The sequence below is a fragment of the Anopheles stephensi genome, chromosome 3, assembly GCF_013141755.1.
Source record: "Anopheles stephensi strain Indian chromosome 3, UCI_ANSTEP_V1.0, whole genome shotgun sequence".
NCBI lineage: Eukaryota > Metazoa > Arthropoda > Insecta > Diptera > Culicidae > Anopheles > Anopheles stephensi.
Window position 1 is genome coordinate 71,186,648 of NC_050203.1, and position 26,184 is coordinate 71,212,831.

Consider the following 26,184-nt stretch of genomic DNA (forward strand, 5'->3'; position numbering starts at 1 on the left):
TATTTGGTGCATCGGGTCGGATAAATCAATTTTCCCATTACCATCACACCCCGTGGGTGCGTTCGGTGTTCGTTTCGGCCATCCCCCTACCGAGCTGGTTATGAGGCATTCGAAATGGCTGCCACTTGCGACGGTTTGGGGAGTTGGAGGATTGCTCATTAAATTGTGATCGTTGTTGGCAGGAGAAATGGTTGTACTGGAGGTGAAAATTGACGTGTTTGGTCGACAGAAAGCATAGTTATTAGTTTGCTTTAATTACCGAACAAGAAAATTAAAATAGCTTTCGTCTCTTTGATTGGAATGCTATATAATTGAATTTTTGTTTTGTTGAAAAAGTTAGTTTTTTTAATTCAATAGGAACGGCTTGGTTAGTTTTAACATTTAAAAACTCCAATTATAACTATTTTGTATTAATGGTTCGCGAGTTCGCTAGTCCCCTCAACTTGTAGACTTAAAATCACAACTGCATTATGTCCTTTAAATGAAGGAAAATCCTGACAATGACAATTCTAGCTCAACACATTCCTGACACTGGCTAATTGACAGAGAACTTTGAACCTTCAATCGATTCTCATAGTGGCAAAAATCACTGGCCTGAGCAATTTTATGTTCAATAAAAAGCCAATTGTAACGGTAAATTCAAATGTAATTCAAATTCAAGGTAAGGTGAAATATTTCATGTTATTGAAACACAGCAAAGAAATATTTCAACAATAATGAAATTGAACACTCATGAGTATTGCAATTGCACAGAAATATTAAATAATGTTAAATCAAATTTCAATTAAATGTTTGCATTATATAAATAAATACTAATAATCCTGCTTCGTTTTTCCTGCTTTTATCGCTGGCTGTAGAAAAGAACCTCACAAAATGACGACATTCCTATCCCCCAACATAAAATCGTTGTCATGTTGACATGTCATGTGTTTTGCACAATCTGCATTTTTTTTTCTTCATTTGCTATTTCAAAACAAAGCATAATTTCACCTAGCACGAGAAGATTTGCAGTGCGGACAGATAATTACGTTTAACGCTTGCAAGACAAACCCTTAATTTCCTCAGCCCAGCCAAAATGACGTCCAAAGTTTTGTTGAACAAATTCTCCTCCTCGATCCGGCATGTATATGTCGTCAATTTCGGTAAGTGCGTCTGCCGGCAACTGTGCGCAGCATCCCTCGGGCACGGGGCATTCGTCCATCCGTTGCTCTCGTAATCGAATACTGCATTGCGTACAGTTAATCACCTTAATGCGTCCCATCTCTTGCATCGTAGTGCCCTCGCTATCCTTCTGCACTAACAAACCACCGTCGGATAAACCGGTCAGCCCGCGGATGGAAGAGTTCCAGAAGAAATTGCGCGAGAAAACTCCCATCGGCAAGCTAGACGAAATTGTTGGCAAGCATCCGTACCAGGAAAAGGAACCGCTGGAACCGTGGCCAAACAACACGAACCCCAACACGGGAGAAATCGGTGGTCCGAAAGGGCCGGAACCGACCCGATACGGGGACTGGGAGCGCAAGGGTCGCGTTACAGATTTTTAAAAGCACAGTGAAACCACAAAGCGTGGGGTAAATTATTTTACTACTAGTACGTTTGGATGTTAGCATTTAGAGGATCTATATCGCGTTACAGAGATGTTAGAAATAATAGCTTTTGAAGGTTAATTCTTTCTTGAGAGACGCCAAAGGGCAGCAATATTTATGTCATCGTGTTAGTAAGATGGAACACCAACTGGTGCGTCTCGATTGCGTGTTGCACAATAAATTGGGATGTATTTGAGTACAGTCGCAGTTTCAATCGGATTGGTAATGTTTTAGATGCAAATTTACCTTCTTATTTTGCATCAGCCTCCGCGCCCATCACACGCTGGATCATCTTGTCGCTCAGCTCCCACAAGCTTTGCTGCAGCTGCTCGTTCTTGGATGCACCGGATGGGTCGCATACGTAACAGTTGTTAAAGTAAAGTGCGGTCAAGCCGGTCAATTCATAGGCAGTTGCACAGTAAACAGTGGTACTGGCCGCTTGTTGCTAAAGAAAGAAAAAAGAGGAAAATAAATAGTTTAATTGTGAAAACGAAGAACAGTGCGGCAGAAAGGTTTCAACGTACCAGCGACTTGGTGAACGGACGAACCAATCCAAACAGGAACCGATAGAACCACCAGTTTCGGGAAAGAGCCGACGAAACCATATTGCCTGGATGGAGCACAAAAACCGAGATGCCTCGCGGTTTCCAGCGCTGCAAGAAATATATTTTATTAATTTTCTACACAATTCAACATAAATTTCGATACTGCAATTTGTTATCAATAACAAATCATTGCTTCAACAACCAACTGCCAAACAAGAAATCCAAGATGGCGTCTCTCATGGCGACCTGACCGAACCGTCTCATTCCACACACACGCCAATGACAGCTTCAGTCCCGCAGTTTGACAGTAGTGATTCCATTTTGCAATCCTTTTGAAATCTGCACCACGTTACACGGTGTGGTGCAGCAGGAGCCCCAAATCTTCCCAAATCGGTAAAATACTGCGTGGTTCGTCGTCGTCGAGCACACGAACACACTCTGCAAGTGCAATCTTTCTGCGCGTGAAACAGTCAACACGTTATACAAAAGGCTACCCTTTCTGCCATTCATCGTCTGGCCCATCCAGAGAACATTGCGTGCGTAGCCGCCTCTTCTGCCCCCCCGTGTGTTCCTCCAGCATAGCCAGTGCGGAATAACCGTGAAAGGTATTTATGTCCAATCCGTGTGTATGGGTGTCAGTGTGTGTGTGCGTGCGCGGGTTCACATGCGTGCGTGAGACACCGTGCAGGCCAGCAGAAGGCAAAAAAGGGTGACAAAACGGTAGAGATAGTGCGTTTTTTTGTTGCTACGTGCAGCAGCAGTCAATTACAGCCGACAAGGTGATATAGGTTGGTGTTTCGAACGATTTTACTCACGGTGGACAACTCCACACTACGCGTAACGCCACCATTTCAGCGCCGTCATCAAGTAGCAGCAGCTTCACATCCTCGAACTTCAGCCCGGTGGTTTTGGGCTTTCAGGGGTTGAAATCTGTGCGAGCGTAATCCGTGTGTGTGTGTATGATTGCGTGTATCTTCTGCAATGGTACACGCAATTGACCGCAAGAATCGGGGACCAAAATCGCTATAAAAGGGTGGTTTCTGGTGGAGCTGTCGTTCCTACTCGAAACCGGAAAGAGGCGCAACGTAACCGTAACTCCCCACCGACCGTGCCAACCCATTTCTCCCGTGGCACCATCAAACGCCACCGGGGTAAAGTCCAACGCGGTTTCTTTAACGGGGAAGACAACTTCACAAACGCATACGTACTTTTTTGCCCATGTTTTAAACCTCAAAAGTTAGCGATCAATTTTGCCCTCAACCCGCTTGTTCTCTCTTTCATCTTCTCTTTCTCTCGCACACAATTACTCGCTCTCTCTTTGTTGCTCTCCTGAAATAATCGGCGGTGGTTGGTAGATGCCAGCCAGCACGCAATGAAACATAGAAATGTCCCGAAAAGGTGAGAAATCACTGGCCGAACAACAACGGTAAGGGCTTTTCCCTTAGAAAAGCTTTAAAAATTCCGGCACCCCGACATTTGGCAGGGGGTGTTGCGTGCTGCAGCAGGGAAACAGGGGCTGCCGACCGTTGTTCAATCGGCGGCACTGATTAGTCGTACGTGGAGGAATGGGCCAAAGAAGAGCAGCAGCAGCAGCTGTCACTTTACCACGCACGTGTGCGTAATTTTCTCTACCTTCATTGACGGTGCCCTACCGTCATTGGGTGGCCCTTTGCCGTTGGTGATTGTGTGTTGTTTTCATCGATTTTGCGTATAAGAGCAGCAGTGAACAAACACAAATTTGCAACAAGAAAAAAAAACGAGTTAAAAGTAAGAAAAGTTGCTGAGAGCAGTAGTAGTAGGGCAGGGCGATCTAGCAACCTGCCGCCTGCTACCCAGCCTGCTGCTACCCACCATTGATAATAGGAGGCGAGGAGATTGTCATGCGATGAAGCATAAAGAAAAAAAAAACTCCTCCGTCTGTGCTCATTACACGTTTGATGTTGCGATTGTGTGTGGAATGCCGACCGCGACTTGGTGGTAGTGTCTCTGTCCCGTCGTGCTAAAATGAAAAGTGAATCTTCTGCCTGTGCTCCTACCGTCCGTACCATGTTTGTGTGTGTAATCTTTGTTGAAAGTGTGCGTTTTTGCTTGAATTTCTGTGTGCGTGTGTGTTTGTTGTGCCGTCTGTGCGCCATCCCTTCTTGATGCCGTCCAGTCCTGTCCGCCCGGTTCTCGCGGCAGCTAGAAACGTCCCGAAACGTACTAACGGGTTTGATGCCGTGGATTAAAATCGAATGTCCGTCCAGCAGTAGCTGAAGCACACTGTGTCTACGTGTCACACCACACAGCATAGTACTTTGACTTTTCCATTCCGTTCTCTTGAGCTTCCGTGAATCGTACGCAAAACAATTGTGTCGCACAAAAGAAGTTCCGCGTGCCCTTTACCAAAAGGTGATATGTCGCGAACGCGTGTGCGATAGTGTGTTTTTGTGTATGTGTGTGTTCCCCCTACACGTGTGCTTTGGAATTTTCCCTTGGTTCTGTGGACCGTTTGTGCTCTCCATACACACACACACACACGCGCGCACACGCATATGAGCATACACACGTACACACAACAAGAAAACCGACCTCCTCCTTCGCCTGAATGACGTGACAGACGAAAAAATCCTACCAAATTTGCGAAATCGCGGCACACCACCATCACCCACCCCATCTCACCACTACATACACACGAGCACGCACGGCATCGCACGCGGCGGAATCATTTCGCGAGACACAGCGCAAAACCACGCGCGCGAGATGCAGTGGATGATTGCTTCTGTTTCGCTCTGTCTCTCTCTCTCTCTCTCTCTCTTTCCGTCTGTGCAGATATGTGTGTCATATAAGCTGCTGGGAGGACTGCATGCCATGCTCTCACTCTGCTCGACATTGCACTACATTTCGCGTGCAGTTTCCATTACTCAGCAAAACGCGACGGATAGCGAGGAAAAGCCTCTCACACACAACACATGGGGAGAAGGTTGCCATGAGATTTTTCCAACCACCTTCCGTAGTTGCAGGCAGGTATTGTTTCGTGTACCGTGCACGTGCACGAGAGGTGTTCGCCTTTTTTGGGAGGCCGCATAGAAATCGGAATTGCATAAGCGCGCACACGGGGACATGTGTGTGTGTGTGTGTGTGGGAGGGGTGTTTCGGGACAGCGACAGAGAGAGAGAGAGAGATACAGACGTAGAGTTTAAGATGAGAGAGAGGATTGCGAGAGGGAACATGGAATCATGAATGAAATATGCCAACGTAGCGATATTTTTCCACGTTTTTTCCCCCGTTGCAGAGTAATTACTATTTTCCCTTAAAGGACACGCACAAAGGATGGAGAGTGCGTCTCGAGTTTCGCCATCGTACGCAATTTTGCTTACTGCGCCTATTTGAGCTGTACATAAACACAGGATGATTTCTTCTCAATGCCTTCTTTGATGAAGATCTCTCCGTAGAAACGTAGCCCCACACACAGCTCGGCAATGATCGAAATTTGTACCAGCTGATTGTAAAACACAGCGCCACAGAATTGATAACGTAAATGGATGGTGGTGGTGTTCAGCACCATTCCTACTAGCTGTTTTGTTTATTTGCATTTCGAAAGCACATCCAGAGGCAGCATCCATAAATACTTCAGCCCATGGTCTTGAGTGTGTGTAATGAAATGTGTAAGCAAAGGCACAAGCAGTCTGACCTTTCTGAGGTCGAAAAATAAGGCAACTTCCGAGTTGTTTATGGCCCACCGTACTGCGGACATCGGGTTTCGCATGTCCACATGGCGGTGTGGTGGTTGTAGGTTCAACTCCTGAAACTGATCACCTGAGAGCCGAATGTGATGAAGCAGAAAACCCAACCTTATTTCTAGATCTCTCGATCTCATCATCATCTGCTCAAAATGTGTGTGTGTGTGTGTTTGTGTGTGTGTTTGTTTTGTCTTCAAGCTGTCTTCGAAACAGCTGCAACTGCTCTAGCACGGTTGTTCTAACAAAGACATTCGTGCATATCTCTGGGTACTGACCCTGGGCTTTTTTTTGCACAACACGTACAGTGCGCGGTGCATCGCAAGAGCTGCCTTTTTGTTGTCTGGCAATGTCTGCTGGCGGGTCGTTGTCACCCGTCGGAAAAATATGTTCACCAATTTCTTTAGTGCAAACAAGCACACACACACACACGGGCGAGAGACATTCACTAGGTGTGCATGTGGGGGACAAAAACAGTTGTGGGTTTTACCTTTCCATATCGATTCGTCCTCTCAAGGTCGTGGTTGGAAAACAGGCCCTTCCCTTTCCTTAACGTTCAAAAGACCACAATTTCCTCCTTTCTATGTGGGACAGGAAATATGTAGGCACTAGCCACCTTTTTCAGTGCGCTCCACAGTCTCCACGATTTCGCTGGGCAAACTTTGTTTTTTGGGAGTATTGTTTTACTTTGGCATCGGTTGGAAGAAAGCTTTCCAATTCTGGTTGGCTTGTGGCGATCAACATGCTGTTACGATCGGTGAGCGAGTTGGGTATACCCCTTTTCGAAAAAGCTTTCTCCAAGTAGCAGCGCTGCTCCATATTGAACACAAATCGCTGTGTGTGTGTTACAAGAAGATGACGGAATATTGGTAGGATTATCAACCAAAAATTGGTATCACTTCCGGATGTACAAAAAAGGCTATGAAAATGGTAAAAGGTAGCATGATTTAAAATTCAACTGCTTACCGCAAAAAAAAAAACGGCTCACATGGATGGTTGTCCACGTGACCTCATATTGGGACAGGCGCGACCGCATGGAATAAGCCACGATCGCGAAAATCAAGGCGCACACCAGGGCAAAGGAAAGAGAAAGAGCTAACAATGTATGGACCCCGACCTCCATTGAAAGAGAAAAAATAGAGCAAACCGTGTTGTGTATAGCTACACAGCGCACAGGTAAATGGTAGCTTTACCGGCAACGGGTTTAAAGATAGCGGACATGCCAGCGCCGCGCACATTACAATCCGAGCAGGGGAGATGCGTGTGGGCACGAAGAAACGCTAAATTCCAATCCGTGCTTCTTGTTCTTCTTTGAGTGAATGATGGAACGGGAAAATCCAACATGCTTGTTCAGCTCCAGAGTTCCCCAGAAGAAGGGGAGCAGGAAAAGTGCATCACGCAATCATCATGCACCCCTGAGCCCCCACAAAACGGCATTTGGAGTTTGAACCGTTTCCTCTTTTATTGCTGCTGCTGTATGAATGAAAGTTACCGCCATACATTGATGAGCGCTCAGTCCTCAGCTCAAGCTCAGGTGTTGCTGAGCTGAACATCATCTATGGAGTGAAATCGATCACTTGAACATGAACCGAGTACGAAGCTTTGATGATCAACAATCAGCCATGGATCGTGCTTCATGATCCGCCTGTCTGTGATGTGTCATCGCGAGGAAAAAAGGAGCTCATATTGACGGTTTTGGGTCACCGTCTTCAGTAATATTTCTTATTACTAAGAGGATTGATATTAAATTATCCCATTCGCAAGAACTACCTATTAAAAGGCAGCAGTTTTTAATGCAGTGACAACTTCTATTTGACCGTTTCTAACACTGATGAAATTAAAATGCTGTTCAAAATCTCTCAAGGATGGATGGCTTGCTGGCTCGATGGTGAATGTAGAAACACTGCACCGTTGTGCTCGCCCGTGCCCCCAATCAAAGTAACACAGATTTTCCCACACACACACAAGCCCGCCACCGCGTGGCTGTGTTGTTGCCATGACAAATGTTGCTGGCGAAAACCGAAAAAGAGGAATGCAAAAAATCGCTAACGAAACCTAGCAACAAGACAAGCTGAAGTTCCACTTTTTTGTGCTGTGGCATTTCTTCGTTTACGTGCTGTGAGCTAGCAGCAGCAGCAGCAGCATGCAACTCCCTCCTCCATGCACACACACACACTTTGTTGCGCGTGATACGGTGCGCGCGTGCGAAGTTTTTCCATCAAAGGTCTACGCAAGAAAACACAAAAACCTATCGTGCAGCAACAGTGCCACATGCAGCGGTGGCAAAAGGGGGAGGGGGCGCAGTCTTTTCATGTGAGATCATAATTATTGGAGCTCTGGTCTAGTGTGTCTGTCTTTCCCTCTCGCATCGAAGGAGACTCTGGACACCACCGCCACCTTCTGCAGTAAAGCATAATGATGACCTTGAAAGGCAGTGGTGGGAATGGTGGGCAAGAGTGCCACATGTGTTGGCCTTAAACAGAGGCGACGAAATACAGTGATCTGAAACGGTTTACTGGCAGACACAGATCCGAGTTATTAGTGCATAGCATAAGGTGGGGGAGTGCACCAAACGCAAATTTGGACACGTTGAAATAATTAAAAAAAGTCATAAAAATGTTTCTGAGACCTTCAAACAAGAGGTTTGCCCGTTTGTAACAATATCCGGTTATAGTTACTACAATGCTAATACTTAAATTGCTTAGATTGTTCGTAACAATTTAAATCGCTCATAGCATAATGTGCTATTCTAACGTTCGGTACATACTATGCTAAGCCTTATTAAACCATTCCCTTGTGAAAATATTAAATATTTTCAATCCATTTTGACTTGTTTGTTATGAGACCCCTTACCAGGCGTGCGAGCTTGTTGTGTGTGTGACGCACTGGTTTAAATTAACTTATCAAACTTCTTGCGCCACGCAAAGCCGGTTGTGGCCCATTCACTTTCACCTGTAAGTTAAATGACAAAGAATCAATCCACGTCCACGGTTACCCTTGTGTGTGACGACGATGGTATGGATGCCACAGATACAACCACCACCACTGGGTACTGGGTGCGTTGTGCACCATCATCATGATCATGATCGGATCGCAAAATTCAGTGGATCGTTGATTACTTTCATTCCGAACTAGCTGAATGCTGAATTTAGTGAGAGCGTGCTTGACTGTGCATGCCTTCTCGTTTACCCAGTTACTTTACCTGTGTTTAATGTGGAAAAATAGGTAACAAAAAAAAACAACGAGTGGGTGAAATTATCACCACCACCCAACACGTCAGCATGAACCCGGTCTTCGTCGGGCCGCGAGTGTCCACACACCGCGCAAGCTACTGTTGTGCCATGCAAATGATAAAAATAGAAAACACAAGGCACACCACCCCAAACGGGGGTCGCTGACGGGTGAAAACCCCAACATGCTACTGTCCTCCCCCCCCCCCCCCTCCCCCCTGCTGTACGACAACCGGGGGGAAGAGACAAGGAAAGTAACAAGGAATGATCTAATGCATCCCGAGAGTATGATGGGCTTAAAAGAAATCAGGGTGCTGCTGCTGGTACTACTACTACCACTGCTCTATCTACTACTGTTCTTATCGGAACTGTGAACTCGACTCTATCTTCAACAGGTGTCAGTTCCAAATTTATACCCCAAAGAGGCTCATCCCTTTCTTTGCTCTTTCCGTTTTTCTCTGTACAGGTAAACACGACGTGGTGGTTGGTGTATAGTTAAGGAGGAACTTAGTGAAGGAAACGAAACTGTTTTATTGAGCAGGCAAAACACAAGCAGAGCACTCAAATATCCACCAACGGGAGGAACCTCATACTTAAGCAAACGCTACATACTACTGCCCCGGCTGTAGTGTGCCGTACTGAAGAGACTGCCCGCTGATAGGTGTTCCTTGAACCGTCCAGAATTATCACAGCCACTAGCCCAAACAAAACAAAAACTGCCCTTCCAAAGCTCTTCCCTCTAGTTAGGCCAAAACAAGTGCACGAACCACCACTACCAGGGCCCGTATAGCAGGAGGTTCGTGTGTTTCGGGAAGCGAGTTTTGCAACCTGGAGCAGGGTGTGGTACAGTTTGGTACGCAAGCGAATAGCCGGTTCATAAGAGGGAGCGGACGTTACGCACCATTACCAGCATGGCAACCGATAGTGGCGATGTCGCCACCGCGCTGGCTCAACAACAACCTGCGGTGGCGGAAAAGCGCCAGGAGGAGGATAACAACAACAGGATCGAGCTGCTGGTAGCGGAACCGCTGGCAAAGCTCACGATAAACGGCACCAGCGCCTCCGACGTACCGGCCGGTGGAGAGGAAAGTGAAACGGCTGAAAACCAGCTGAACAATAACAGCACGACCGGCGGCGACGGTAGCGCAGGTGGTGCGACGACCGGTAACAACAATGCGTCCGAACCGGCCACCCCAACCACACCGACCGGTGGTCCACTGTCGATCGGCAAACGGATCCGGCGCACGTCGGAAAAGCTGAACGAGGATGCGGTTAGCGGCGGGCGCAAAAAGTATTCGCTCGATATGTTGATGTCGTTGAAGGATTCGGCGATTGGGCGTGAAAAGCCGACCACGATACCGGACGTGTGCAAATCGCTGCTCAAATCCAGCCCGGGCACGTTTGTGTCGTCCGGGCGCCATATGGGTGGTAGGGGTGGTGGTGGTGGTGTAAACATCGGCGGCCAGGATAACAGTCTGCTGCCCTCGTTCATGAAGGGTATGGGATTCGGTGGACCGCCCGGTGCGGGCGAAGGAGCGGACGGCGCGAGAAGTGGCCGTCCGCCCGTGAACCGTAACCCTTACCGTGGGCGACTGTCGGCGAAGGAGATGTCGACCCGCACGGCAGGCGGACCGGGCGACCGGGACGATGCGGACGGGCAGATGATCAAGGTAAATCTAAACATCACCGAGGAGGTAAAGCTGAAGGGTTCGGCCAACGCCTGGAAACCCTCGTTCATGATGCCGAAGGCCGAGGTGGACGAGGAGACACAGAAAACGATGCAGCTGTCGCGCGAGTTCCGCAGCGCACTGAACAAACTGACGCCGGAAAACTTTAACGTGCTGAAGGACCAGATCAAGCAGCTCAAGATTGACACCGAGGAGCGGTTGGGCAACTGCATAAAGATACTGTTCGAGAAGGCGATCATGGAGCCGAACTTTTCCGACACGTACGCGCAGCTGTGCAAGGAGCTCGGCAAGGAGATTATGGTGAAGGCGAACGAATCGGACACGGTGCTGAACCTGAAGCGGCAGCTCATCTCCCAGTGTCAGGTGGAGTTTGAGAAGCATCGCTCGGAGTGCAAAACGAACACGCGGCTGCAGGAGGAAAACGACAAGCGCACGGAGCAGGGCGAACAGACGGCGGAACAGACGGAGGAGATGAAGCAGGAGCTGGAGGAGCAGACGAACCGCATCCGGAGGCGTGCCCTCGGCACGATCCGCTTCATCGGTGCGCTCTTCAAGCAGGAACAGCTCAGCTCGAACATTATGCTCAAGTGCGTCAGCCAGCTGCTACAGGACAGCATGCTGGACGAGGAATCGCTCGAGTGTGTGTGCAAGCTGCTGACGACGATTGGGGCGCTGATGGAGGATTCGCAGGGCTGCACACTGCAGGACTGTTTCGATAAGTTGCAGCAAATTTCGGAACGCAAAATTTTGCTCCCGAACGGTGAACCGGTGTGCAACCGCATCCGGTTCATGATCATGGACCTGCTCGACCTGCGCAAGGACAAGTGGCGAGGGAAGCGTGCGCAGGTCGCACCGAAAACGAGAGAACAGATCCAGCGCGAGGTCGAGGCGGAGGAGAACAAGAACTGGATGCTCAACTACAAACTGCCGCGTGGCGGTGGTGGTGGTGGTGGTGGTGGTGGCGGCGGCAGTGGGGGTGGTGGCGGCGGTGGTGGAAGTGCATCGAAAAACAAGCGAATGGTGGACAAGGACGGATTCGTGCTGCCGGTCAACAATCGCAACAACAACGCCTGGACCATGCCATCGATTGACCCGAAGAAGATCAACCTTTCGGTAGGTGTATTTCTGGGGTGTTTTTTTTTGGAAAGGAGGGACCATTTCCACCATTTATACCATTTCCGGAATTAAATTAAACGCTCGTCTCCTTTGGTCACAGGTGTCCACCAAACCAGCCGGTGAAACGCGCCTCGGATCGGCCTCCATGTTCCAGGGTTGGGGCAAAACCATCAACGTGTTTGCCTCGCTCAACACGGAAGACTCGTCGGCGTCGTCCGCAGGCGGTGGTGCAGGAGGAGCACCACCCCCACCACCGAGCTTCTTCGGTGCATCCGGCCCGATGGGCGGCGGTACCTCTAGCGGCACTGGCAACAAATCCAACAAGAAGGGTGGTGGTGGAGGTGGTGGCGGTGGTGGTGGCAGTGGAAACAATTCCAGAAAACATTACCAGGGCCGTAACAGTAGCAATTTCTGATAAGGATATATAGCGCGCGCCCCATCGCCGGTGCCGACACAACCATCCCGCAGACAGGACCAGACCAGTTGCGCACTATTTGAACGCTGAGGTTTGAAGAAGAAGAAGAAAAAACCGTCGACCGGAACTGCAACAACAGCGCTGGGCGCAGCAGGATTATTGTAATATGGCGGGCGGAAAGTTAGGCTGAAGAACATTGGCATGAAAGTGGGATTCATTTTTTGTTTGTTGGTTTTCGACAAGGACGACCTTTCCCTTACTGCTGCCCGTGTGTCCTAAATCGCGGGGGTTTTGTTTTTTGATCTAATATTTGATATAAATTGGTGTGTTTGTGGTTCACAAATGCCGCCGAGAGGACAAGGACAGAGACAGGAAATCCTTTGGCCATGTTTGTGTATAGAGACAACAGTTTCAACAAACTCCTCTCTCGCCGTGTACAACAAGCCAGAACGTGTTTATACATACATATACATACATATAGGTAGGCATACATTTTATGATGAAAGCATTCAAAATTCAAATCAGTGTGCGTTTGTGTGCTGTACTGGGGTAACAACAATAGTGGGAAAAGAGGGACAGATTTGATCGCGCACACACACGCACACACACCACCACAATATTATCTGCACATCAACATTTTGTCCAAATTACAGCCCAACTGGTTCATCCCATTGCTCGGAATCTACCGACTTGGCGGGAAGAAGTTTAAATGCTAAGAAAACAAGTCATCTAACACGGGGTGTAGAATGCAGCAAACAGCTAACCTTATTAATTATAAAAAAAACACCGAGGGAAAGAAGCAAGTGAGAGTAAAGTAAAACACTTCCACAACAACAGGCAGGGGATGAGAAGGAAATCGCTTCGATAAAGAGAGAGAAAGAGATATATACTCGATAAAATGAAACTCCCCTGCTCGTTACTGCTAATACATTGTATACATAGTTCATTAGTTAGGACAAACAAAAAAAACCCCGATTTGCAAATTGTGAGTGAGGCGTTAGATTTTAAGATTCCCCCCTCCCCAGGTTATAAGCCAAAACCAGCAGCAGCAGTGCGCCTCCGTAACTGCGCTTCCGTCACTACAGTTTTTCCGTGCAACATTTTCAGCCACTCGACTCGACAAGAGGTGTTTAAGCGATAAGGCATATGAAAAGGAATAACCCCCGAACGCGTATATTAGCGAGTGGTGGTAGTGAACCGTGTAAAGAAGGCAAGGATTCATGCGCACCGGTGTGCTTCTTCTCTTCCTCCTCACGCCTCAAAATCACAACCGGGATTAGCAGCAATGCAAGAGCAATGGAGTAGAAAGAGGGAGCAGTAGGGAGACATTTCAAATCATGCAGCAGCAGCGATGCAATTGAATAAATAATGTGTAGTCAACGAGTGTATTTGGATATTGCGCGCCGCGCTTATAAAATGGAAAGTACTCTCACTATAAGTAAATACGTTTCTTTTTAAATATTATAATCGAAACAAAATAATCCTACGACAGAAACTGGATGGAGATGGGGAATAAGAGGGTAGAGAAGAAGAGGCACGGCTAGAGAAAGCGGAAGGAGGAACTCACTCCTCTCTCTCTCTCTCTCTCTGTGTGGAGAGCATAGGTTATCTCTCGTAAGGTTACATTAGATGTTAATTAGGGTTTTTAAAAAATTAAACGAATTCGATGATCTTTGGGTGGGAAGGCACACGACACACACACACACAATCTAATCCACTCATATCGGACAGAGCGAGCCCGCCAGCAAGTGGAAGGTCCGGTTAGGTCCTTCAGGACCGTGGCGATAACGGGGCCACACACCGGCAGGCAGGATCGGGGTTCAAATCCCATCCAGAGACTTACTATCCAGATACGGGTAAAATGAAGTCACAAGCAGGCCAGAAATGTGGCAGGGCCACCGCGGACACCTTTTCCAGGTTGAAGATGCCGTGTACTAATCTTCCAAATAGCAGCAGCAAACAACTACTTAACTAAATTCTCGTCTCGCGATTGCGTGATTTAGAGACCATTAAAAAAAGGGCGTAAAACAGGCAATTTTTAAGCAATAGACATCGTCGAATGCATCGAGGCCGGTAATTTAGCTGCACTTGTAAGCTACAAGTCTAAGCTTGGCAGGAAGAAAAACCACCACCAACACTCCCGGAATCCAGACAAGAGTGGTAGTACATTGAGCTCTCGCTGGTCTGGAGGTGTAAAACAGGGGGAGAGAAACATTAGCTGATTTTTACTAGTTTTTTAACAAGGCGTATTAACAAAAAAACCACACACACAATGGCAAGCTTCGTTGGCGCGGTAAATGTGCGGCCAACGCGCTACTAAGCACATGGTGCTGAGACTATTGCTACCTATCTATTATTCATTATTACCACACACCATCTATTATACATGGGTAGCTCCTACTTTCGCTACGGTGGCCGTTAGATATTGGATACACGTCGGAAATACACATTAAATGTATATGTATATCCTTCTTTCTATTGTTCTATTGTTCCGTTTTTTTTTGTTTCTCTCCCGCTCCCGTTTCCTTCCTTCGTTTAATTAGTGTATGTATAGAAACAAAAAACGATGTAAAACGTACGACAATGTAAATAAAAGGGGGCAGCCTCAATTTGTAACACAGCAAACCGGTGGGTGGATTGGTAAGATTCGCGCTGTAACAATATCCGAACTTGCAAGGCAAGAATGGGGCGGGGTGGTAGAGGTGACAACGGCACCGATCTTCGACCGGGGTTGAAAAATCCCATCCGGACCGTTCCGCCCGTAGTGAGGACTGACTATCCATGTACGTGGTATCATTGCCACCATACAACGGGTTACAGTCCCATTTGATTCGGATCTCAACAATCCGTTGGATTCTAGCACCTTATATGTGGCCAATTTTTCGACAACAGTAAAATCGATAAACCATCTAACCAACCAGAGCATTCAAATGGTGAATCAATACTGATATCTCTTTCGTGATAGGATAAGATAAGATTAAGCACCTTAAGGCAAGCAAGTACTCACCTTGGCCAGCTCCATCGCAAACAGGACGTTGCACAGCTTGGAATTGTTGTACGCAATCATGCTCCAAAACTTGTGCTGCGGTGGGCAGAGGTCCGACTCGCTCAGCCCACCGGCCGGTAGCGTACTCATGCGGTGCGATTCGGACGAAACCACCACGATACGCGTCGTATGGTCGTACAGCTCCGACAGCAGATTCGTCAGGTAGAAGTGGGCCAGATGGTTCACCTGGAACGTACGCTCGAACCCGTCCTCCGTGACGGAATGCGGGAGGGCAAAGACGCCCGCATTCAGTATCAGCATATTGATGTGCCTATTGCACGGGAAGGAAGCGAGTTAGGAAGGTATCATCCTTGTTTTTGCACGTTCTCACGCGTAACAAAAACTTACTTGTGGCGCTTTTTCACCTCTTCCGCCGCCCGCTTCGTCGAACGAAGGCTGGCCAAATCTAGCGACACAAAGCTGCACCGCTGTCCGGCCGCTTCCTTCTCCGAGCGGATCCGCTCGATCGCAACCATGGTCGCTTTTTCATCCCGGCAAGCGAACACAACGCTACAACCGTGCAGCGCTAGGGAGCGGGCCGTCTCAAAGCCGATGCCAGTGTTTGCGCCGGTAATGAGCGCCACCATCCCGTTCAAATCACGCCCGTGCAGTACTTGCAGCGCGTTCGTACCGCTGTCGAACCGTTGGCGCAGTTCGCCCACCTGTTCCGGCACTTCCTCGATCGCAAAGGCGAGCCGCGGATCGGTGTACGATTTGCGTTGCGTTTTTTCCTCCACAAAAATCACCTTCCCCGTTTCCTCCTCGACGTGGCGCGTCCAACCGAGCGGCAGTTCGCCCGACACGCGCTTCATCTTACCGGTACGCGGATGCCTCCACTGGGTGCTTTTGCTTTGGTGGCTGAAAAGGTGGAGATGCAAGGCGTGAATCGATCAATGCACCGTTCCTGCATGAGGGAAGCGTAACTTACTTGACGTAGTACACGAAACCATCGCTGGTGGCCCGTTCTTCCCATGCCGGTGGAAGCTCGTCCTCCGAGTCGGATTCGGGCATTAGCGCAGGCATTCCGGAGGATCTTTTCTACACTGGATTTACACTGGACACTGGAGCTGATGCAACTGAAGGGATGCACGGCTGACGAACAGGAGAACGCGTATGACAACAAAGCCGGCCATAAGGTTGACAGATGGAGGTTGAACACAAACACATACAAACGATTCGTCGTTGGTGGTTCTTTCACTGCTCAGCTGTAGCAGGCGGTGCTATGTGGTTCCTTGGTAACCATTGGGTTCCGGTTTAAAAATTGCTTGCTTTATTTTATGTTTTGCTTTTCGCTTTCCTTTCTAGTTTCCGCTATGCTTGTTTCGCCCCTTTTCGACCCATCACTGTCCTGTTCCTCCGACTCATCGCCATCATCGGCTTCCTCTTCCGACTCGGTGCTGGGAAAACTACGATCCGCCTGCAGTTCGTCCTTTGCATTTTCCAAGTATTGTTTTTGCACCTCCAGTATCGCCTTACTGTCCGCACAGCCCGCATAAGCGTCGAGTAGTTCCTGGTTTAGCTCGACAAACGAATGGCCCCAGGAAAATTTGTTCAGATACCAAAGCGCTTCCTGCTTGTAGCCGGTAATGTACATCGAGGCAGCAATCGCCTCTACGCAAGAAAGCTTGCACGGCTTTCCATAGTTGACTAACGGGAGAAGGAGAAACAAAAACATATGAACAGAGCTGACCATTTCGTACATTTGCCCCACATTTACTTGGATTTGCCGCAACGAGAAACGGTAGTAGTCGTGGGTTTGGCGATCGCATTTTGTTGAACGGTGTCTCATCCAGTCTGGCCCACGAACAGTCGACTACAGCGATGCCGGACGACTTTATTATTTCCTTATCCTGTGGACTCACACAATTCACACCGACCGGTGTTAACACTAGACCGGGAAATCTACAACAACAAGTGAATTATTACAGTTCGGTATCAGTCAAGAGCGTAAAAAAAAGTCACTCACTTCTGTCCTAAGCGCAAACAGTTGATCAATCCATGCCGGGCCAATTTGCGGCCGGAACACTTTTTCGGATCACAGTGCTTCAAATCCCACATGCTGACGGGAAATTTGGGTGGTTTGCCGATGTCGAACTTGCTCTTGGGCGTTGATTCTTCGCCCGAACTCTGTCCGGAACCGGATTCATCCGTGCCATCCTCGTCTGCCGACGAGGAATCACTTGTCACCGATAGTTCGGATAGTTTCTCGGCCAGCGGACGGCTTTCTCGATCGGGGCGCTGCTTTCGGAAGTTGTTCTTCCTCCGGCCACCTCCACGGGATTTGTGCATTATGACTGAAATTTGTATAGAATTATTTCGTTATTGTCTCTACTTCGGAATGGGAGCATTTCACCTACTTTATGGCTATCCTACTTGCTGTTGCACAAAACTAAAAGGCGACCTCCGGCAATGGACGATATTCCGTTTGTTTATGTTTTTCGATTTGTTCCCAACACGCGTTTCCAGCTGTCAACGAGGAAACGGTAAACATTGCAACGCTTGACCGGGCTGATCGCCGACAATGATCGATTGGGGGATTTTCTCGTCCCCCAAAACCGGACGCACAAATTATCATCATAATGTTGCAAAGAAACGACAATTTAAAGGTTGCTTTCACCACGATATTTTACTACATGCTTCAGAAGGTAACGCCCTTATAGAGGTGCTTGTCGCTGAGCCTTCGTTTCGGAGCGTTTCCGCTTCATGGCTAATCGTTCGCGGGCTGCTTTCTCGTGTCTTCGACGCAATTTTTCCACCGTTTCGGCCGATGGTTCCGTCGTGACCGGTTGCTCCGCTTGCCGTATGAAGGAACGCAGCTTTTCTAATGCATCCGCCGTATTCATCTGCTGGGAACGGGTCAGTTCGCTTTTGATGACGAGATATCCATCCTTGGTGATACGTCCCCTTTGCTACAAAGCAACCACGTGCGGAATGTTAGTACAAATCATGGTAAGATTTTTTTTCCTAATTCAAAGAGGTCATATTTACCAACTGAGCTAACCGGTTGCGGGTGTTTTCCGATAGCCAGGTGGCTGTTTGTAGATGAAATCGTAGATCCACTTTCGTGCTGACTGTGTTCACATTTTGTCCACCGGGACCGCTGCTGCGGCTGAACGTGATGTTCACCTTGTCCAGCGGGATGTACCCATTGAACGTACCGTCTGGTTTGGGCTGTAAAGGGTGGATATTTTTGTTTGAGCAACAGTCCCATTATCGGGCTTCCCGTTGTTACGAATGCATACCTCTGGTGGTGCTGGTGTGTACAGTCGAAGGCCGCTATTCGGATAGATCGTTTCCAGTGCCAGGTCGCTCTTGTAGCTGTACTGACGGCCAAGAACGTGAAAAGATTGGACACTCGGTACCGTCCGGCACAGCGGAACCGTACGCAGAATTGTGGACACAAGCTTATTCATGGCCAAGAATTATTTTATGGGCTACCGTGGAAACAGCGCACAGCTTGTTAAGTATTTGTTGTTTTTTTCGCTCTTCCGAGCCGGTGTGTCAAACGTCAAACGATGCACGATTGAATGGCTATGCAGCAAAAGCTGAAACGCTTCGTTTGTTTTGGTTTTAAAATGCGCAATTTTAAAATTATTTGCACAAAAAAGTTCTTTTTACAGTTTTCGCCTCATAAAATATTAGGCAGTGATGAGAAAAAATGCCTTATTAATTAAATACAAATTTTTTCCTCCCTAAAACAAACCTCGTGTGTCCATGCAGCAACAGCTGAAACGCTTCGTTTGTTTTGGTTTTCAATTGCGCAGTTTGTACTGAATATTTTTAGGCACAACCAGTTCTTTAGGTATTGTTTTTTACATTTTTAAATGTAAAGCAATGATAAGAAAAAAATTTCATTCATAAAATATAAAATTTCCCTCCAACAAAGACAAACCTCACGTGTCTATGCAGCAAGAGGTGGTTCAAAACTTCAAATTGCGCGGCAACCATTTCTGTTGTTTATGTTGTGTAGCTGCACCGTATCTGTGGCATCGTTCTCGTTTCTCTACTTTCGATCGCCCGCATATTATGTGCTCAAAATGTCCTGCACATCAGAAGAAATAGCAGAAAAACGTCGGCTAGCTATAGAACGCTTGAACGCCCGTAAAAAGTGTGTTGAAAATCAGCCAAACAGCAGCACGAGCTCCAACGGCGATGGCGGTGGTGTCCAACGAACCACGGCGTTAGGAACGGCAGCAAACAAGACACCATTCAGCATTAGCACGTTTTACGGTGGAAATCAATCGACGTTCGGAAAGGTGAGCTCGGCTCTACATTCCAAACGAGGTTCAACGGCGACAGCTCCATACGCGAAACCGGGTCAGAAGCAGACCAGCACTCCCGCAAAGGTGGCACCGATTTTTGTCCGGACGGTTACCTGCGCTTGTTCCATCGTTTCGGAAAGTAGATTCGTTGTCGAGACGAACGGATTCAATGAATCGATGATAGAAGTATTCAAACAAATTCCTTCCAAAATGTATGGTAAGTACGGTGGAAACCTACCAAGTATTAAGCCACGGGTAACCTATGTCCTTTCGTTCGTTGCAGAATCTGCCACGAGAAAATGGACGTTTGAGATAAAAGATTACCCCATGCTGCTGGAACGGATCAGTACCCTCGCTCCACACGTTACAATCGTGGCCATTCCAAAGTTTGTGATGCAGGAGTTTGCAGGTGGACCGAAAGCAAAACCTAGCCGCGTGTGCCTGAACGGAATCGAACCATCGCTCGTCGAAAGCTTGCTCGAGTTCCAGAAGGAAGGGGTTGCGTTTGCCATCGACAAGGGTGGCCGGGTGCTGATTGCGGATGAGATGGGTCTGGGCAAAACGTACCAAGCCATCGCGGTAGCCGATTTTTATCAGCAAGATTGGCCACTGCTCGTCTGCACCACCGCATCAACGCGCGACAGCTGGGCGCACAAGATCCGCCAGCTGCTTCCCCACATCCCGGTACACCACATAGCGGCCCTGAACAGTGGCCAGGATTATATTGCCGAATGTCGCGTACTGATCGCGAGCTACTCCATGATGGAACGTTGCGGCGAGAAGTTGCTCGACCGTGGTTTCGGCACACTGATCTTCGACGAATCACACACGTTGAAAAACTTTAAAGCAAAATGTACAACCGTGGCGTGCGCGCTGGCAAAACGGGCCCGCCGGGTTGTGCTCCTCTCCGGCACACCTGCCCTCTCGCGTCCGGCAGAACTGTTCACCCAGCTGCAGATGCTCGACGGTCGGTTCTGCAGCTTCAAGGAGTACAGTACACGGTACTGTGCGGGAAAGCAGAGTAACTTTGGCTGGGACGCATCCGGGCAGTCGAATCTGGCCGAGCTGAATCTGCTGCTCGGGAGAAAGTTCATGATCCGGCGCACGAAGGATGAGGTTTTGTCGGAGCTGGCGGAAAAGAACAGGGAAACGGTGGTGCTCGATCCGTCTTACCTGTGGACGAACGAGGAGGTGGAGGAAAATATAAATTCTTACGCGAGCGATTACACGACGAGCAAGGGACGGCAGCGGGAGGAAGCGCTTATCAAATACTACAGTGTAACGGCGGAAGCTAAAGCGCCGGCTGTGTGGTAAGTGTGCATAGGCCGTTTAGCTGATCCCAACAAATGACCTTTGTTTTTGTACCTTTTCCGGCACCGCCCAGCGCCTACCTGAAGCAGGTTTTAAAGGAGAAAAAGAAATTTATCGTCTTTGCCCACCATCACGTCATGCTGGACGCCATTGGGAAGTGTTTGGCGAAGCAGAAGGTAGATTTTATTCGAATCGATGGCTCAACTCGGTCGGATCTACGGGCTGTAAGTGAAAGACCGATGGGAAAAGGACATGAGCACATCGGTTAATTGTTCTTTTAATCCATTTAGTCGTTGGTGGAAAAGTTCCAAACGAAAGCTTCCTGTCATGCCGCCGTTCTCTCGCTAAAAGCATGCAATACAGGCATTACACTAACCGCAGCCCAGCTGGTACTGTTTGCCGAGCTTGATTGGAATCCAAGTGTAAGTATCAGTCGAATGTGGAAACCCTTCTTAATGGAAACTCTAGCAAACGCTCCATTTTCTTCCAGACTTTGGCGCAAGCCGAAAGCCGCGCCCATCGTATCGGGCAAGCGGATAACGTTACCGTGCGCTACCTGCTGGCAAAGAAAACCGCCGACGACATCATCTGGACGATGTTACAGCGCAAACAGGAAACGCTCAGTCGCGTTGGACTGTGCAATGAAGACTTTTCCGACGCGTCCAGTGTGCAAGCACCGAGCGATGCAGGCAACATCGAACCATTCCTTAACAAATCACACTCACCGGTAGGCGGCAGGAACTCGTTGGGCAAGGGAACGCTCGACGCGTTTGTTGTACGTTCAAACCCAGCCACCCCGAACACATCGAACGAAAACGAGTGCCTAACCAGCTTTCTCAATCCGGACGATGATGATGATGATTTGGCCGATTTGGAGTTGTAAGCCGCTTAGAAATCACAATGAACGATGCTCGTTTTGTTTTTTCAGGAAATAATGGTGCGTTGGTACGCTTTTATTGACTCAGTAACGAACAATGTACGGATTGCGAATCAGCTCGTACTCCGTCATGAAGGTCGCAAACGATTCCTCATCCAGCGCTGCTTTGGCCCGTTCGTACAGTGATTGCATGTGCTGCGGTTTACCGTGGTCCCGTTCGAACTGGGCATACTGCAACCATACGGTTGGTTCCGTTTTGCCGTAGAACTGTGTAGCATTCTCGTGACATTGGCGCCACTCGTTAACGTCCGGCGGTGTTTGTGTCGCTTCCAGGTTTGCCATCTTCCGGTGCAAGTCCAGCGTGGTGGTGTAGTTCTTCACCATTCGCTGGTACTCGGCTCGGACCTTCGTAATGTCGTTCTTGCCCTTCAGCATAAGGTAATCCAGAAACAGTGGCTGAAAGTGGTGCGATATTTCCGGCCCTTGATCGATGGCACGCCGAAACAGCTGCTCCATACTACCGAACAAATCCGCCCGATTGCCGTAGTAATGGAAGAGCATCTTCCACAGCGGCAATCGACTGACGCGTTCCGGCAGACTGGTAATGGCTTTACGGAAAACAGCATCCAGCTCGTCCACTGCTACGTCCTTGTGGATCATCAGGTAGCGCATATACGACTGCCATATTTCGATACAGGCCGGATACTGCTCTAGCCCTTTGTTGATAACGCTCATGACCTGTTCCTCCTTGGGGCTGCTGTTGTGCAGCAGAAGCTTCAGATACTGGAGCATCTTTTCCTGCTCGAGCAGATCGGCAACAAGCGCTCGCTTGAAAGCATTAGCCAGCGCTTTTCGTTTGCTCTTCTGATCGATCGTCTGATCTTCGGTGGAATTTAGCTCAAGCAGCGTATCGATGCAAAGACTGTGCATTTTCTTCGTTGGCAAACGGTCGAGCGCTTCCTGATAGATCTCGAGACACTTTTCCAGCGCTTCGGCTGGTTTAGCCGATTCCTCCGCAACGAATTCGCTACTCTCGAGGACGAGATTCGCTAGCAGGTGCCACATTTCTTCCTTATCCGCGAGCAGGCTTCGCATTTCCGTAATCGCTTGCTTCGCCAGCTTGTTCGATACGGGACCATACTTCTTAAGCACTTGTAACAATTCCCCGAAGAACGCCACATCTTTGTGCTCAAAGTTCTTGTACACCAGGTGGGCCGTTTTGAGCGCTTTCGTCTTTTCCGTGCCGTCCGCTGTCAGGGCATACTTTTTGTCTTCCTCGGTTTTGCGCACAATACGCATAGCTTCTTCCATTTGGATTTTGATAAAGTTTACGCACAATTCTCGACACTCGGGATGGCGTTGCAGACCGCGCAGCGTGTAGTGTTTGACGCGCGCCATATTTTTTGCCTGCCGGTACTCCCATTCGATCGCACACAGCCATGCTTTCGGTTTGTCGCCATGGTAACCGAGCATCTGGCCCAGCACACGTGAACCTTCGGTGAAAAATCGACGCCGCTTGCAGTACTGCAGGAAGTGGGTCCAGACGCGATAGTCGGACGCGAACCGGACCATCGCACGTTTGTACAGTACACGGATACGGTTGTGAATGCTCTTCTCGAGACTGACCCATTCGGCGTCGATGTGTAACCGTCGGCGGCGCTGCCGCAGCAGCTCGTACAGATTGCACTCGTACGCGATGAAGTTGATGAAGTCGGCCAATTTCTTTGTCCGGCGCTCGATCTTGTAATCGTGATAGTTTCGTTTGTCTTTGATGCTCTGCACTTCCTGGTCGGTGAAGAGTTTCAGGTGCTTCATGCACTCGTACTCCCGGATTGTCTGCTCACGGCGAAACTCAATTAACTCACTCATGGTGGGAGGAAATCCGAACTGCTTATCCGCACTATTTCTTGAGCTAAAACAGATTTGTACGAAACTGCACCAGGGAGTTGAACGAAAACGTGCTGCCGTGTTGCTGTTTACATGCTGCGTGGTGAAATGTCATTTCGGGTCGGAATGACGTTTGGCAGCTGTCATTCCACCCGCTGTCAAGCTGCTCACCAACACCAACACAAACCGATGCTGGAATTCGCGCGTTTTGATCAGGGTTTTAAAAATATTGCCCAGCATCAACCAAACCTTTTCCACAATTTAATTGAAGAAAATCGACACATTCGTCCATTAGTACACGATGTCCGTCGCGGAAACAGTGACCCGTAACCAGGCAACATCGCAGCAACGGTGTCTGCAAGTGGCGAACCAGCAAACAAACCCACTGGCGGAATTTCCCGAATTCCTAAGCTTCAACCCGGACGGAACTGACCTACAGCTAAAGCTGCAATGTAAGCGAAAGGCGGACATGGATCCAAAGCTGCTCAAGTGGGCCTTCAAGCTAGCCGAACGCAACGTAGGACCACAGTACCGGGCGTGCAGTTTGGGCTGGCAGCCAAAGATTAAGCAAGCGGATCTGAACAAACCATGGGCCCGGTACCTGGTAGCGACCGATGTGACGACCAAGAAACCGGCCGCATACACCATGTTTCGCTTCGATCTGGACTACGGCCGTAGCGTGCTCTACTGCTACGAGCTACAGGTGGAGGCCGAATTTCAACGCAAAGGGCTCGGCGCATTCATGATGAAGGCGCTGGAACAGATGGCACGACACTTTTCCATGGAGCGTGTTGTGCTGACGGTGCTGAAGAACAACGAGGATGGAATGCGCTTTTACCGACGGTTGGGCTATGACGTTGATGAAATGTCTCCGGACAAGGAGGAAAATGCGGCGTACGAGATAATGAGCAAAGCAATGTTTTAAGTAGTGGATCTGACTCTCATTTATTCAAAAAGACGGTAAAAATACATCTTCAAGACTGCTATACAAAATGCCTAAAATGGGTTTAGCGTTTAAAGCGATGGAAGTAATTTTTATTGCTGGCTGGTTTACTTACTTTAGGCTCGATTGCTTTTGTAGCGGTCTCATTTATAGACCAGTGCGCCGAACGGACCCCGAACGAGCCAATACCATTATTTGCCTGTTATCCATTCTTTGACAGGTTCCAGCAAAGCTTCATCCACGGACGATGCTTTCGAGTGAAACGTTCTGATGTGCGTCCTGGCATTATGTAGCCAGCGCAATTTTTTCTCACAATAAGGGCAGCGGAAACAGTGTTGCTGCTCGCTGTGCACCATCGTCTGGTGCCGTTTGAGCGATGCGCATCGATTGAACGCTTCCTCACATTTATCACAATTGAACAGGCGTACCGTTTTCGCGTGCAGTCTCATGTGCGTGCTGTACGACTGCTTGGAGGAGAACGTTTTGTTGCAGATATTGCACCGATGCGGCCTAATGCCGGTATGCGATATCATGTGCTGGGAAAGGTAGGCCGATTTCTCGAACGCCGCCTCACACACATCGCACACGTATTGGCGCTTTTCTGTCCTCCCTTTCATGTGCTCGGTTCGGCGGCTCTTTATAAATTTGCGTACAATTTCTCCATCGTGCTGCGGCGGGTTTCCATCTTCTCCTGAGGATGGTGAGCCATCTGCACTGTCCTCGCTGACTGTGCAATCGTTCGGCGGCTTGTTGCTAGCAGACGTTGTCGGTTTCATGCACCGATCGAACATGACCATCTCTCCGTGAATCCGAGCTCGATGAGCCTGCAATCGGCCGGAGGTTTTGAACGCCGAAGGACATTTCTGGCACACGTACCGGCTCTCCAACACTGGGTCGTCCAGCACCGGATGGCGGTGTTTCACATGCGCATCGAGGTTTGCCTTCTGCACAAACTTCATCGGACAGAGGCTACATTGAAAGTTTTTCACACGCAAGTGGATGAGCGTGTGTTTCGAAAGGCTATTCTTCTGCGTGAACGATTTGAAACATTTGTCGCACTGGTATGGTTTTTGCTTGGTGTGTACCAGCTGGTGCCGGCGCAGGAAGTATTGATCGAGGAACCATTTACCGCATATCGTGCACAGAATGGTACAACGCGGCGGATCGTCCGAGTCGGCTGAATCGGCGTCCACAGACGGTTTGTTTACTTTGCATTGCTTTGGTGCCACCGATGATGATTCCAACACTTGGTTGTTGCTCGTATTCGGTGCGGCGTTGTCTGTCGAAGGCTAAAAACGAAACCATCACGTGTTAAACAGAGCCGTGTGGAATAGAATTGTGTACAAAAATACCCCTCGCAAATCCATGAGCACTGCATTGGAATGGAAAATTTAATTTTACACTTGTTCCAGCTCCGAACCGAGGTTTTGTTTTGGTTTTGTGGCTGCACGTCAACTGTCAAACCAGCAACTGTCAACGGGTGCGCAGAAATGTAAACAAATAAACAAACCCGAGAGATCAATTTTCTCTGTGCAATTTGTGGTAAAGTTGGTGGAAAA

General features: G+C 48.7%; 9 protein-coding genes across 10 annotated transcripts; 4 read left to right on the forward strand and 5 right to left on the reverse strand.

Annotated features, from left to right (window-relative positions):
• Window positions 1-940: 940 nt before the first annotated feature.
• LOC118512619 (succinate dehydrogenase assembly factor 4, mitochondrial) lies at window positions 941-1,787 on the forward strand. Its single transcript, XM_036057300.1, has 2 exons — window positions 941-1,142; window positions 1,276-1,787. Exons 1-2 carry the CDS (start codon window positions 1,076-1,078, stop codon window positions 1,542-1,544), a joined length of 336 nt encoding a protein of 111 aa, XP_035913193.1. The 5' UTR covers window positions 941-1,075; the 3' UTR covers window positions 1,545-1,787.
• On the reverse strand, window positions 1,739-16,554 carry LOC118512611 (WW domain-containing oxidoreductase). The gene is made up of 5 exons (XM_036057284.1): window positions 16,274-16,554; window positions 15,694-16,203; window positions 15,307-15,616; window positions 2,111-2,239; window positions 1,739-2,031 (listed from the first exon to the last, which is right to left on the reverse strand). Exons 1-5 carry the CDS (start codon window positions 16,366-16,368, stop codon window positions 1,837-1,839), a joined length of 1,239 nt encoding a protein of 412 aa, XP_035913177.1. The 5' UTR covers window positions 16,369-16,554; the 3' UTR covers window positions 1,739-1,836.
• LOC118512608 (eukaryotic translation initiation factor 4 gamma 1-like) lies at window positions 2,447-14,924 on the forward strand. 2 transcript variants are annotated; one of them, XM_036057280.1, is made up of 3 exons: window positions 2,447-2,736; window positions 9,547-11,881; window positions 11,985-14,924. In XM_036057280.1, the coding sequence occupies exons 2-3, from the start codon at window positions 9,992-9,994 to the stop codon at window positions 12,297-12,299; spliced, it is 2,205 nt and encodes a 734-aa protein (XP_035913173.1). In that variant the 5' UTR covers window positions 2,447-2,736; window positions 9,547-9,991; the 3' UTR covers window positions 12,300-14,924. The 2 variants fall into 2 exon arrangements, with proteins under 2 accessions (XP_035913173.1, XP_035913174.1); XM_036057281.1 differs by lacking the exon at window positions 2,447-2,736 and adding an exon at window positions 2,788-2,919.
• Window positions 16,555-16,572: 18 nt separating the features above from the next.
• On the reverse strand, window positions 16,573-17,825 carry LOC118512615 (18S rRNA aminocarboxypropyltransferase). Its single transcript, XM_036057294.1, has 4 exons — window positions 17,703-17,825; window positions 17,312-17,639; window positions 17,063-17,247; window positions 16,573-16,992 (listed from the first exon to the last, which is right to left on the reverse strand). The coding sequence occupies exons 2-4, from the start codon at window positions 17,632-17,634 to the stop codon at window positions 16,616-16,618; spliced, it is 885 nt and encodes a 294-aa protein (XP_035913187.1). The 5' UTR covers window positions 17,635-17,639; window positions 17,703-17,825; the 3' UTR covers window positions 16,573-16,615.
• Window positions 17,826-17,944: 119 nt separating this feature from the next.
• LOC118512618 (peptidyl-tRNA hydrolase ICT1, mitochondrial) lies at window positions 17,945-18,847 on the reverse strand. Its single transcript, XM_036057299.1, has 3 exons — window positions 18,588-18,847; window positions 18,334-18,516; window positions 17,945-18,254 (listed from the first exon to the last, which is right to left on the reverse strand). Exons 1-3 carry the CDS (start codon window positions 18,756-18,758, stop codon window positions 18,000-18,002), a joined length of 609 nt encoding a protein of 202 aa, XP_035913192.1. The 5' UTR covers window positions 18,759-18,847; the 3' UTR covers window positions 17,945-17,999.
• Window positions 18,848-19,275: 428 nt separating this feature from the next.
• On the forward strand, window positions 19,276-21,853 carry LOC118512607 (SWI/SNF-related matrix-associated actin-dependent regulator of chromatin subfamily A-like protein 1). Its single transcript, XM_036057278.1, has 5 exons — window positions 19,276-19,824; window positions 19,891-20,917; window positions 20,992-21,142; window positions 21,209-21,340; window positions 21,409-21,853. Exons 1-5 carry the CDS (start codon window positions 19,305-19,307, stop codon window positions 21,799-21,801), a joined length of 2,223 nt encoding a protein of 740 aa, XP_035913171.1. The 5' UTR covers window positions 19,276-19,304; the 3' UTR covers window positions 21,802-21,853.
• LOC118512609 (U3 small nucleolar RNA-associated protein 6 homolog) lies at window positions 21,833-23,804 on the reverse strand. Its single transcript, XM_036057282.1, has one exon. It carries the CDS (start codon window positions 23,662-23,664, stop codon window positions 21,880-21,882), a length of 1,785 nt encoding a protein of 594 aa, XP_035913175.1. The 5' UTR covers window positions 23,665-23,804; the 3' UTR covers window positions 21,833-21,879.
• LOC118512617 (N-alpha-acetyltransferase 40) lies at window positions 23,786-24,701 on the forward strand. The gene has a single exon (XM_036057298.1). The coding sequence runs from the start codon at window positions 23,984-23,986 to the stop codon at window positions 24,605-24,607; it is 624 nt and encodes a 207-aa protein (XP_035913191.1). The 5' UTR covers window positions 23,786-23,983; the 3' UTR covers window positions 24,608-24,701.
• Window positions 24,602-26,132, reverse strand: LOC118512614 (zinc finger protein 2-like). The gene is made up of 2 exons (XM_036057293.1): window positions 25,978-26,132; window positions 24,602-25,914 (listed from the first exon to the last, which is right to left on the reverse strand). The coding sequence occupies exons 1-2, from the start codon at window positions 25,990-25,992 to the stop codon at window positions 24,817-24,819; spliced, it is 1,113 nt and encodes a 370-aa protein (XP_035913186.1). The 5' UTR covers window positions 25,993-26,132; the 3' UTR covers window positions 24,602-24,816.
• Window positions 26,133-26,184: the final 52 nt, after the last annotated feature.

Coding starts and splice junctions, on each gene's coding strand:
- LOC118512611 (XM_036057284.1), bottom strand. CDS start 16,368: ATGCCTGCGCTAATGCCCGAATCCGACTCGGAGGACGAGCTTCCACCG. Junction 15,617..15,693: donor GAGGTGAAAAAGCGCCACAA/GTAAGTTTTTGT, acceptor CCCGTGCAATAG/GCACATCAATATGCTGATAC. Junction 2,032..2,110: donor GTCCGTTCACCAAGTCGCTG/GTACGTTGAAAC, acceptor TTCTTTCTTTAG/CAACAAGCGGCCAGTACCAC.
- LOC118512618 (XM_036057299.1), bottom strand. CDS start 18,758: ATGAATAAGCTTGTGTCCACAATTCTGCGTACGGTTCCGCTGTGCCGG. Junction 18,517..18,587: donor ACACACCAGCACCACCAGAG/GTATGCATTCGT, acceptor CACCCTTTACAG/CCCAAACCAGACGGTACGTT. Junction 18,255..18,333: donor GCAACCGGTTAGCTCAGTTG/GTAAATATGACC, acceptor GTTGCTTTGTAG/CAAAGGGGACGTATCACCAA.
- LOC118512607 (XM_036057278.1), top strand. CDS start 19,305: ATGTTGTGTAGCTGCACCGTATCTGTGGCATCGTTCTCGTTTCTCTAC. Junction 20,918..20,991: donor GCTAAAGCGCCGGCTGTGTG/GTAAGTGTGCAT, acceptor GGCACCGCCCAG/CGCCTACCTGAAGCAGGTTT. Junction 21,143..21,208: donor CTCGGTCGGATCTACGGGCT/GTAAGTGAAAGA, acceptor TAATCCATTTAG/TCGTTGGTGGAAAAGTTCCA.
- LOC118512608 (XM_036057280.1), top strand. CDS start 9,992: ATGGCAACCGATAGTGGCGATGTCGCCACCGCGCTGGCTCAACAACAA. Junction 11,882..11,984: donor CGAAGAAGATCAACCTTTCG/GTAGGTGTATTT, acceptor CTTTGGTCACAG/GTGTCCACCAAACCAGCCGG.
- LOC118512609 (XM_036057282.1), bottom strand. CDS start 23,664: ATGAGTGAGTTAATTGAGTTTCGCCGTGAGCAGACAATCCGGGAGTAC.
- LOC118512617 (XM_036057298.1), top strand. CDS start 23,984: ATGTCCGTCGCGGAAACAGTGACCCGTAACCAGGCAACATCGCAGCAA.
- LOC118512619 (XM_036057300.1), top strand. CDS start 1,076: ATGACGTCCAAAGTTTTGTTGAACAAATTCTCCTCCTCGATCCGGCAT. Junction 1,143..1,275: donor TGTATATGTCGTCAATTTCG/GTAAGTGCGTCT, acceptor CTTGCATCGTAG/TGCCCTCGCTATCCTTCTGC.
- LOC118512615 (XM_036057294.1), bottom strand. CDS start 17,634: ATGCACAAATCCCGTGGAGGTGGCCGGAGGAAGAACAACTTCCGAAAG. Junction 17,248..17,311: donor TGTTTGCGCTTAGGACAGAA/GTGAGTGACTTT, acceptor TTGTTGTTGTAG/ATTTCCCGGTCTAGTGTTAA. Junction 16,993..17,062: donor TCTCGTTGCGGCAAATCCAA/GTAAATGTGGGG, acceptor TTCTCCCGTTAG/TCAACTATGGAAAGCCGTGC.